At 35.5% G+C, this 12,641-nt stretch overlaps 1 protein-coding gene across 2 annotated transcripts in view; it reads right to left on the bottom strand.

The window, feature by feature from the left end:
* Positions 1-5,512, bottom strand: part of LOC121323851 (serine/threonine-protein kinase D1) — a 71,541-nt gene extending 66,029 nt beyond the window's left edge. Inside the window, exon 1 of one of the 2 annotated variants that reach the window (XM_041265132.1) lies at positions 4,919-5,512. In XM_041265132.1, coding sequence (XP_041121066.1) covers positions 4,919-5,083 — 165 coding nt within the window. In that variant the 5' untranslated portion in view covers positions 5,084-5,512. The remainder of the gene's footprint in view (positions 1-4,918) is intronic. The other variant, XM_041265131.1, reaches the window with a different exon arrangement.
* Positions 5,513-12,641: the final 7,129 nt, after the last annotated feature.

The raw sequence follows: 12,641 nt of genomic DNA, 5'->3' as shown, positions 1-12,641 counted from the left end.
CAGTACTGTAATTCCAGCAGTTAAAAACAACATCCTGTCTTATCATGAAAAAAACATTTCATTGACTGTTTTATTCCCCATTTCATATGGATAGATAGATATCCTATTTAAATACTAATCTGCAGCAGCTTGAACTCTAAGTTGAGTAGCCTAACAGCCTCAAACAGCCCTCATTCCAAATATACAAGCTTCTGGGTTCTACTCAAGATTAATTACTGTACTTCAGGCTAAACTGGAACACACATATATATATATATATATATATATATATATATATATATATATATATATATATATATATATATATATATATATATATACACACAGTACTGTGCAAAAGTTTTAGGCAGCTGTGAAAAAATGCTGTAAAGTAAGAATGCTTTCAAAAATAGACATGTTAATAGATTATATTTATCAACTAACTAAATGCAAAGTGAGTGAACAGAAGAAAAATCTACATGAAATCCATATTTGGTGTGACCACCCTTTGCCTTCAAAACAGCATCAATTCTTCTAGGTTCACTTGCACAAAGTCAGGGATTTTGTAGGCATATAGTCAGGTGTATGATTAAACAATTATGAAACACAATCATTAACTGAAACAGAAACAGCTGTGTAGGAGGAATAAAACTGGGTGAGGAACAGCCAAACTCAGCTAAAAAGGTGAGGTTGTTGAAGACAGTTTACTGTCAAAAGTCATACACCATGGCAAGACTGAGCACAGCAACAAGACACAAGGTAGTTATACTGCATCAGCAAGGTCTCTCCCAGGCAGAAATTTAAAGGCAGACAGGGGTTTCCAGATGTGTCCAAGCTCTTTTGAAGAAGCACAAAGAAATTGGCAACGTTAAGGACCGTAGATGCAGTGGTCGGCCAAGGAAACTTACTGCAGCAGATGAAAGACACATCATGCTTACTTCCCTTCTCAATCGGAAGATGTCCATCAATGCCATCAGCTCAGAATTGGCAGAAAACAGTGTGACCCTGGAACACCCATCTACTGTCCGGAGAATTCTGGTCAGAAGTGGCCTTCATGGAAGACTTGCGGCCAAAAAGCCATATCTCCGACGTGGAAACAAGGCCAAGCGACTCAAATATGCTCGAAAACACAGGAACTGGGGTGCAGAAAAATGGCAGCAGGTGCTCTGGACTGATGAGTCAAAATTTGAAATATTTGGCTGTAGCAGAAGGCAGTTTGTTTGCCGAAGGGCTGGAGAGGGGTACACGAATGAGTGTCTGCAGGCAACAGTGAAGCATGGTGGAGGTTCCTTGCAAGTTTGAGGCTGCATTTCCACAAATGGAGTTGGGGATTTGGTCAAAATTAATGGTCTCCTCAATGCTGAGAAGTACAGGCAGATACTTATCCATCATACAATACCATCAGGGAGGCATCTGATTGGGCCCAAATTTATTCTGTAGCATGACAACGACCCCAAACATACAGCGAAAGTCATTAAGAACTATCTTCAGCGTAAAGAAGAACAAGGAGTCCTGGAAGTGATGGTATGGCCCCCACAGAGCCCTGATCTCAACATCATCAAGTCTGTCTGGGATTACATGAAGAGACAGAAGCAACTGAGGCTGCCTAAATCCACAGAAGAACTGTGGTTAGTTCTCCAAGATGTTTGGGCCAACCTACCTGCCGAGTTCCTTCAAAAACTGTGTGCAAGTGTACCTAGAAGAATTGATGCTGTTTTGAAGGCAAAGGGTGGTCACACCAAATATGGATTTGATTTAGATTTTTCTTCTGTTCACTCACTTTGCATTTTGCTAATTCATAAATATAATCTATTAACATGTCTATTTTTGAAAGCATTCTTACTTTACAGCATTTTTTCACACCTGCCTAAAACTTTTGTACAGTACTGTATATATATATATATATATATATATATATATGAATATAGTATATATAGATATATATAATATATATTTATGATAAAACGTTTTATGATTTTAAAGCACCCACTAAACCTTGGGTTGTTTTAGTTATGTGTACACATTGCACAATTATTGATACTATTAATCTAATCATTTCAGCTGTGTGAAATAGCTAAAAAAAAAAAAAAAAAAAAAAAGAAAAACATAGTATTATTTCTTTCTACACTTTTATAGCACTGCTAAACACATAGGACATAAACAGATCTGCCTCAATAATAGATTTTCTAGTCATTTTCTGGAAATCAGCACATTACTGCAATGCACATGAAGACAGTGACCTGTCATTAACTGATAGCACCATATTCAAAGGATTTATCTGACCGTGTACCAACAACAACAGCACGGAAATTCTCAGACTCAAATCAGAATATGACAAGTATGGTGCCATATATACAGTATATTCTATATACTTGATGGCACTGCCATAATTTGGATTACATCTAGGCCAAGGCACTTTATTTGTTTGTTTATAAATGCACTTTTTTAGAGCCAGCACCTCAATCTAACAGAGTAACACCTGTTGCTCCTACACTGAAAGCTAATAGGAATAGGCATCACCGCTGGTATTCTTTTAACAACAATGAGACATGACGTTAATACATTTATTTTTAATTAACACTGCATTGTACAGCAAGCTCCCAGAAGCTCATCTTCCTTTGCTTTGTTTTACAATTTCTTAATGGGATTTACGGCATTGTTTTAACAAAAGAAGGCCAACATACATTAACTTTCATAGGGTCTCTAGTGTACAGAGTCTAAAACTCTGATGCCTTATTTTTAATTTAAAAAGACAATCTAACTTGAGGGACATGAACATTAGACTTGAAACCTTGTGTGCAACTGGTGACCCCAAAGCTGGTCATTTTAGTTGTTCAGTGTATGAATTAAATTCTAGTGAGTTGCAGTATTATCACTGTGTGTGTTTTTATTTATTCTTAATGGTTTTGTGTTGAGTGTCTTTCTCCCTTAAATTTACATACCCAGGAAGCAGCTCAAAGGTCATTAGCACAGGAAGCTAAATACATTTTGACATCCTACGGATCAAACTTCCATTATAACCTCCTCAGCCTCTACATGGCAATCTGCAGTGACAGTTGCTTCTAAGCAATACCAGTATAGTGTCAACTATGTATCTTAGTTCTTGCTGTCAGTTGCAATCTTGGCCTCTTGTGGTCATGTGATACAAAAGTGACTTTTAACAATTTTTTGTACTCATATGACAAACTACCTATTGCCTTATGAACACCATTTGGCTTTACTGTAAATATGCAAGAACATGTCTCCAGTATTTAGGCCTATATCACCTGGTAAGCTGAAGTTTTGCCCCAAAGTACAAAGTTTTCCATATAACACTATTACTTTCTTAAGAATTTCAGCATCATCAGAAACTCCCAACCAGATATTAAGAGATTACAGGTTATTCCTAAAGCATTCTCAAAAATGAGGCTAGAACGTGCCTATTCCCACACATCCCTACTGGTAACACAATGTAAACAAAAAAATATCTACACCTACTAACAACATACTAGTTGCTGTGTATCTAGCTATTGAAAAGATTCAGTGTATTCAATAATGTACTTCAGTTAAATATATAAAGTTAGAATATAATGGGGTTTTTTTTGGGGGGGGGGGGGGTTGTAAAAAGGAGAAGCCTGTTGCAATTGTAAAACCTGCTATTTTTGTTTGTTTTTGTTTTTTTGTTTTTTTTAATGACCATAATAACAATATTGTAGCCCTATATTATTTATGTTTTTGGTCTCATGCTGGTTTTGAAACATTTTGAAACACTGTTGTTACTGTATGGCCACTGGTAAATGTATAGCAACCGAATGAAATGTCATACTTAAACACTTCTAAATGTGTGACACTTGTTTTGTTTACTTTGTTTAGATTCTGAGTGCAAAAAGAATGCTTGTTCAATAAACAAGTCCTGTTATTTTACCATATGGTATGGAAAGCAATGCTGTTAACACAGTTATTCAAATTAACCTGACTGAAGTCATAGATGCATCTGTCATTGTTCAAACTGAATCTTACAAATCCAAAACAATACAAACGCCTTTAAAAAAAATGAGCCTACTATCACAACACAAAATGGATCACTGAATACAGAACCTTATGTTAAACATGTATTACCATTTTATTCATTTTATTTTGTTTTAAAATCCATTTAGAAATTCCATTTCATTTTCTTGTAAATAGTTTCAAGCTATACTCTGCAGTTCATATTGAATTACTATATAGGCTTGTGTAAACTCCACCAGAAACTCTTCCTGCTGTTCAACATTCAGGAGGTTATTGTCTTTTTCACATAACTATATAGCTCCTGAATGGCCACACTGGTTTCAGCAGTTTTAAATCCAAACCTAGTCCTGCACATTCACATATTTCAAATGTTTTGCTTGTATTTTGACCTATTTTACATGAAGATATTGATAATGATGGTGAACAATCAATAGACTTATGTAAATCTTTTATTTATTTATTTATTTTTAATCAGTAGCCAAAGGCAACTTCTATGAAAGGCGCATTGTGTCCTTCAGTGTTTGTTATTTTGACAGCTGACCAGATGTTAAGCATTACTCAGCAGCGCTTAACATGTTTCAATACTGTACAGTAACTTCAAAAGAATTGAGCTACGGCCTTATTTGCAACATGACTGCGTTCTGTCTCAATAATATAAGATTCTGCTCAATAGTGCAACATCAAAACCTGGAACGCAGGTGACCGCAATGCACAACAAGCCTAACCGTCATACATTATCAAGCGACACTTCCTTAATATAAACAGCATGTACGAGACTGCTGATTTTAAAAGTTTGCAATCAACTTTACAATCCAGTTGCATCCGTTGTTTTCAAGCTGCTGGTCAGATACCAAACACCATCGCGTTTGTATTGTTTTTTTTTTTTTTTTTTTTTTTTTTGTTTGTTTTGTTTTTGTTTTTTTTTTAAAGGAAATGTTCGTGTTTTTGTTACCTTCTGGTCGACGATGGAGCATGCCATCTCCCTGACGTGTGACAGGGTAAAGTCACTGGAGTCAAGCAGCACCGGTTCCCTGCTTAGCCCGATCTGAATTTGGAAAGAGATACCTTGGGCTCCCGGGATGGGGCTCGGAGGACAGATCACCGGAGGGACACTCATGAGAATCACCCAAATGTCAAAACAATAAAACAAAAAAACTTTTAAAAAAGAAAAGTTTAGGATTTAAAAGCAAACTTTAAATCCCCTCCCGATCCGGGAGGAAAAAGACGAGGAAAGCGCGCAACAAAGGATGAAAACAGGAAAGCACTGAGGTACTGAAAAGCGGTCAGTTGTAAAGAATGAAAGGCGATGATCAAGCCACTAGACAGCATAGATGTTGAAGATCTGATCAGATCCCGCCTCTTCTCAATTACCCCCACTAACGCCTCATCGTGAGTGATACAAACAGTATCGGCTAACAGGGACCTATATTATTGCCGCAGACTTTCGTTGTCAAACGCGGTTGCTTTTTCTCTAAATCGTGAAATCCTATTTGCAGTTACAGGAGAGTGTCAATCTGCCAGTAATGCATGAAGAACATACACTAGTAGGACTACACTGCATGTGATACGAAAATATATATAATATATATGCTCTTTGTTGCAACATAATGATAAAATACTGTATTGAGTCTGATTGCTGATTTTTGAACGGCTTTGAATAAAGAAGCCTGTCTGAGCTGAGCTGCAGGCTACTTCACAGCGGTGTTGTTTGACTGGGAATGACAAAACGGATGTATTCAATCATCAGAAAAGAAAAAAAAAACACATTCAGCGCATAGATAATTACATGGGAGGGATTAACAATAACAGACCGAAACTAAACTATAGAAAATAGGCGAACTTTCACAGTGTAATATGTATATTTGTTTTGTTTGTTTAAGACATTTCTTTTATTTTAGTTTCATGGGTAATTGCTTTTACATTAGTATTTTTTTATTTTTTTTTATTTCACGTCAGACCAGTTAAAGTCAGGTATTAGTACACCATTTTTACTGAAAAACCAGAGGTATTTAAACTCCAGCAGAGATTCAGAGCACTCGCTATTACAATAAGAGACCTTTGAATTATTATTATTATTATTATTATTATTATTATTATTATATTATTATTATTATTATTATTATTATTATTGTACTCTTTAGGCCCGAAGGTAAATGTTCTGAGAGGAATAAAACGCACCTTGATATAGCATGGTCAAGAAGGAAGCAGTTTCTTGGTATTTTTTATAATTTAAATAATGTTATCCTTCTGTGAAAATGTACAGTTGATTTGCACCTTGTCTTCAATTAAAGGAACTGCTTTTAAAAATCAACACATTAACGGGACAGGGTATCATTAGGAAATAAGTAACATGTTATGCCTGGAATATGTTCACAATTATCATCGTAAGGAAATAATGTACTTAGTATGTAGTTAATAAGGAAAGTGATGTAATAAAATAATTTAAAAAAAAAAAAAAAAAAAAACCTCTGCAGGTCCTGTAACTAAGAATTGTAAGAAATCTTAAATTGACTTTGGAATAATTCAATACATTTGGATCCTTGCCATAAACGGTTGTATTAATAACACACCCACATGACGTAATCAAGCACTGTCAGTGAATTAAATTCGTTTTTCCAGTGACTAGCAATGTTTCACCTGGTATCTATTATATGAGCAGACGCTTTGTCTCTATAAATATTGTTCACAATTTAGATTGTACACGAAGAGAACTTATATTTAAACAGCATTCGCAATGACGCATATTTGTGTAATTATCCCATCAAAAGCTGTTTAACAAAGGTTGTCCACAAAACCCTCAAGATCCAAGGATGTTTTTTTTTAAGCAGACACTGACAATTGCGGTTTTGGGATGTGAAAGATGCCCACTTGGGGTCTTGACTAACACCACGAGTTAGTTACGTTTGAACCCGGTATTTCAAAATTGTTTGAGAACTAGTGAATTACCTTGCTAATTAAAGTACTATCCCTCACTCTTCACAAAACTTTTGCAAACTTTTGACACCTCTATCACCACCTGCTGGATGTAAGTAAACACAACATAGTCTATTTAAAAAAAAAAAAAAAAAAAAAAAAAGGCTGACTGACATTACCATACCGCTGTCTCCAGTGCTGTGGACCACATTATCAAGCCATTCAGTGCATGTATATGGATGCCAGAATGTTGTGTACTTGTAAACACATGGACAAGAGTTATATACTTTTTAATGGTTAAGTTAGACTTTTTATAAGATGATAACCATTTTGATCAGAGTCTGTGTAGTCATGTAAATATGGCCCCCTGATTTACACTTTGATTAAGGTGGATTTCAGTTTGCTTCAGCGTTATCTGAATGAGCTTACATTACCTATACAGTAAATAAATAATGCATGTCTCATACCTCAGGTTATTTAAGCTGTTACCAGATGAATATGAAACATGTTGAAGGGGTTTACTTTATACAATGTGTTGCATGTGTCCGGGGGCTTGACCCATCATTACCCATCTGCAATCAGAGTTGTGTTTCACAGTGCTCTCAATAGATACTTTGCTTTAAAATTCACATTATCACATTGTCCTGTTGTAAGGCTGTTCAAGAGCAGTAGTATCTGTCAGCTTGTCTATAAACTCCCCAGTTTCCAGCTTCCACGTTGTTCAAACTCCATCTCCAGGCACCTAATACGTACACTTCTATACAATGTTCCTATGACCAACAAAGGAACAGATCATGAATAGGTATGTTGTTCATAATAATAACTGTATTGAAACATATTTGATAGCACTACCTCAGAATCTGGCCTCAGTGTTTTGGGGTTTTCTTATAACTCACTGCTAAAGACCTGAGACTGAAACAAAGCCCCATTTGAAGTCCGAATACATAAAATAGTCTGCCATAAATGGGATGTTCCAGTTTAACTGGCCTTTTTATATACAGTATGTATGGCTATTTTCCATTGTTAAGACTGTTTAATTAATGCTGCATATCACTTATATATATATATATATATATATATATATATATATATATATATATATATATATATATATATATATATATATATATATATAATATGTTTCTCCTTCTTTAGCTTAATATTGAAGCAGTATTCTGATATAAACCTGACCTTGAAAACCTTGATAGGGAAAACAATTGGAGCATATCAAGTGCTCTGAGGGAATCACTTGAAAAATCTGTTATTCCTTTTTTAACCATTGCCCTTTTTTCCACAGTATTTAATTTTTAATACCATTCATGTGATATTGCTTGAACTACAGTATAATGGCTACATAGTGCACACATTTGGCTATGGTACTTTGTTTGACTCTTGTTATTCATTATAAAAACTTACCTGAATTCAGTTACCTGGAGCACAGAGACAAGAAGAGCTCTGGCTGAAGTGACAGAGTATTTTTATAGTTAAACTGCCATTATATATTCCCCTTGGCTCCGCAAATGCCCATAGGATTAAAGTTTAGGAGGGTGATATAAATTATGTATTGTAGACTTCTTTTTAAAGAGCTTATGTTGTAGCATTTCAAAACTTTAAAGCAAAGTTTTTTTTTTTTTTTTCCTTTTACTGTAAAGCCTTCAAACGACCAATTAGTTTATCCTTATTTTTAATATGTTCCCTACTAGCATCCAGTGGCCCATAAAGTCGGAGCCCAGGGGTGAACTATCAAAGTAAACAACGTATAGACATTGATTGCCCCTAACCACATTCTCAGACAGTATTTCATAATTCCAATATTGGTTTTCACAAAGTGGCATTTTAATATTGAAATGAAAAAGAAATGAAGGAGCCTGTGTTAATAACTGAAGAATTAGTGTGTGAGATTTACAAGGGGAGCAGCCAGACATGGGTTGTAAAACAAATAGCAGCATCACATCCTATTTTACTTGTTGGTGTGATCTTTTGTAGTCTGATCCACAATAGAACTTTGTGGAATAACAACCTGACTTAATGGGTTGCATTTACACAGTGGCATAAGATAATTGTAGAATCTAGAAATGTGAACAAAATACATTAATAGAAATGATGACACGGGAACAGGAGCATTGCTGAATTGTCCTTCTTTTTCAAAATTTGGTCCCTAATAGAATCCAGTTAGAATTCCACCAAGATCTAAGATCATTATGCGGAGTCCCCACTGACTATCACTTTAAAAAAAAAAAAAAAAACTTCAGAGTGCTGTTCAAAGAAAAGCTTTGACAAGCAAGTCCATTCATATCTTGCAAGCAGTTTCTTTTACAATAGCTTCTGAAAGCCCAGATGAATGCTACACATGTCTTTTCAGAGATTGAAATAGGGAGCTTAGTGCAGGCTGACACAAATATAGTTTAATTGCTATGGATACCAGTCTACTGTTCTTCAGTAAGCCAAAGACAGGGATAGCAAATGACTTGGTTATTGTGCAAGGGACACATACAATAGTTAAAAAGAAAGTGCAAATCTTTTCAATTGGTTAGCAATTTGTTTTGTTTGTTTTGTTTTGTTGTTTTTTGTGCCCAGCAGATGCTGCCTGTCTTTGATGCTTCCAGATGACCTGTTCAATAAATGCAGACGTATCACCCAGCGAAAAGGAAATGAAGCAGAAAAACAGCATTGCAGTGCTGCAGGGCAATCCTTACAAACACCAATCCTTAGACCTAACCAGAAGTGATAGTCTCTTATTCTGCTTCTGCTCTCTGAATACAGGTCCCTGACTACATACCCTGTATGACCCTGTGCAGCAACAGTCCTGTACAAGGAGTAGTTCCCCCTTATGGTTTTGAAGATTTCCATGCATGAGAAATTAGTTAATAAAACACTGTTAAAAAATATAAGCCGTGCTCCTGCTTATGCTTACAGCAATAGTAGGGATAAAAGATCAATTACACCAAGAGGCAGGAACATGTTGTCTATGAGTAAATAATGTATGTAAATAAACTGGTCTCAACAATGTATATTTCTAATATAGCAGAGTGAGGCTAAACTATGACAGAATGGAATCAAGAGATACTAGATGTAAAACTAATATTTATTAAATATTCACACTTTATGAAAGTAATAGTTTATAGTAACAGTAACAGGAAATTCTTAAGAATCAAGGAGGAATTGTTCATGCTTTGTCTACATGGTTGACAGAGTCATGGGAGAATAGTATAGTCACAGAAAATAGGCAAGAGGGAAGACAGTACTGCACAATACAGAGGCAATTAGGCCTGTAATCCAATGTAGGTAGTATTACAAGATGGCCTGGACAAGTCATACGCAGATTATTAAAATGAACTGTGATGTGTTGTAGCCCTTGAAATGTCACATTTGTATATCTTATACAAAGACAAACATCAATAGCACACCTGTGGCAAGGCTATCTTTTTTTTAAATGGAAATGTATGTGACATCATGTTCCATGTACATTAATATTGTATAGCAATATGTATTGTCAATTTGAATTAAGCTAAGGTTGGCAAAGGTTGAAGTAAAAATCAAATTTAAAAAAGCATATGTATATGTCCTTGTAATATAAATAAATACACGACAATAAATTCAAAATATTTGCTGGAAATAAAGACAGAAGTTTGTTTAATTGTAAGGTCACTCTAAAACAAGAATACATCTTTCTAATGAAGCAGAAATTATTTCCAAACAAATTAGGCTAAAGTGAAATCATCTTTTATTGTTTGATTTTATATTGGAGTGGATGTGGAAGGGGAAAAGTTATCAGTAATTGGCAAATTAAAATAATTTTCCCTGGCTGTCATTTTGTCAGTGCATTTCCTAGAGATAATAAAAGCCTTTATATGCATATGATAAAGCAGATGAAGACCCTGTGTCAAATGTCCTAGCAATTTTGCTCATTGCAATTTATGTTAATGAACAAGAGTGAGGTTTAAGAACTGTAGGTATGTAACGTGAAGAGAAAATAAATTACAACTTGTCAAAACTGACAGATTTCAGTTAAGCACTTCCTTTTCACTTCAACTGCTTGAGCCCTTCCTCTACCCAGCAATTAACTCTGTTCATCTTAATATTCTACTGGAATGACAAGACTGACAGAAAGGAACTCAATGTTGTAAACGCAAAAGAACAGGCTGTACGGATCTTGGTAAATTCATTGTATTGCAGTTGACTGAACTGTTCAGTTATTTGACTCAACAAGATTGTGGCTTCTCCATAGGAAACTTCTATTATCTATCCTTAAAGGACCTGGTGCATTTTGAACAGCAATATCCTCCAGCTAAGCAGAACTATCACTGTATAATAGAAGTTGTTGTGATTGTTGAATATACGTCTAGTTTTTGTAACTTATACAAACCTGTATATTCTACTGTTAGATCTTCAGTGAACTGGGGTGTACTTTTCACTTTTCAATAAATTACCACATAGCTAACCACTGTTTTACAGGCACAGTGTCCAAACTGTGGACCTGTAACAGGAATGGTTTGAGGGTGATATCAGACCAGGAAATGCAGAGGTGCGGTCCTGTGAGTAAACCGTGCTGGTGCGCCAATTTAAAAACAAAACATTTATACAAAAACAAACGGCACGAGGGCCAAAACAGAAAAACAAACAAACACAGCGAACACTAAACTAACAAGTATTGTGCTGAGCTATGTCAGCAAGAGTAGCAATTGTTTTACTTTTTAGTTTTGTTTCTCCCAACTCTCTCTGTCTCGTTCTCTCTACACTGAACACCCACCTTGAGTGCGAGATCTGTGCCTCTTTAAATACAGCTGTGCCAGGACTCAATTGCTAAGCATTCAATCTGGCCCTGGCACAGTCTGCACGTGCCCAAATACCAACATACATTTTTAACTCACCCGTGCTACACAACCCAAACTATATAAAACTAAACCAAATGCACCCAAAGGCAGGTATCCTGTCACAGACCCATACTACATTGTGTTTCTTAAGCATACCTTTATAAAAGCTTACCTGGTTAATTAGCTTGCAATGCTTTTAGTATTACACTTATGCTAGGTATTTGGGACTGTTTTATTCCTCTACCTGTGCTTTATCATAATTCACTATGACAATTTTACTTTGCTCTATTTCACGTTGTTTATCGAGAATAGATGGGAATTTTTTTTTTTTTTTTTTTTTTTAAATTTGCAACTATACTGTATGTAGTTCACATGCTTTACAAGTCCCAGGGAGTTATGTAACTCCTAACTCAGCACTAATCTACATTCTCTGAATTATGTAAGTTCATGATAATAGGGGAAATGTGTCTTGTAAAAGCCAATGACAGTGCTGTGATCCACTTTTTAGATGCTATAGAGGGCAACACATTGTCAACATTTGGAACACGTGTTTAAGATTAGCGTGACACAAAACATTCGAAACCATTGCTGATAATCATAGACCTCAGTACAGCAGTACCCACAGGGTCATAGCAGAACACTTTGGGCCATTATATACTCTGGCATTTCTGTACATTTTCTAAAGCATGCCCTGACACATTGCTGTAGGTGAGATTTTTATTTTTTTATTTTTTATTTTTTTGTAAATCCAGAGTATGCATTCGTTGCAGACTGCACATCAAACCTTATATAATGTTAGTATTGATTCTCATTTATATATCCTTCTGTTCTTGTATCATTGGCTGAAGGCTGACATGATAAGGACCCTTCATTAAACATCCAAGCCAACTCACCTCCCTTTCATTTTAAAAACGAAATTTGATAATGCAAAGTAATGGCTGTTTCGGG

Source organism: Polyodon spathula, chromosome 12, assembly GCF_017654505.1.
Source record: "Polyodon spathula isolate WHYD16114869_AA chromosome 12, ASM1765450v1, whole genome shotgun sequence".
Classification (NCBI taxonomy): Eukaryota; Metazoa; Chordata; class Actinopteri; order Acipenseriformes; family Polyodontidae; genus Polyodon; species Polyodon spathula.
Note: the sequence above shows the minus strand (reverse complement) of the source record. Positions and strands in the feature narration are given on the sequence as shown.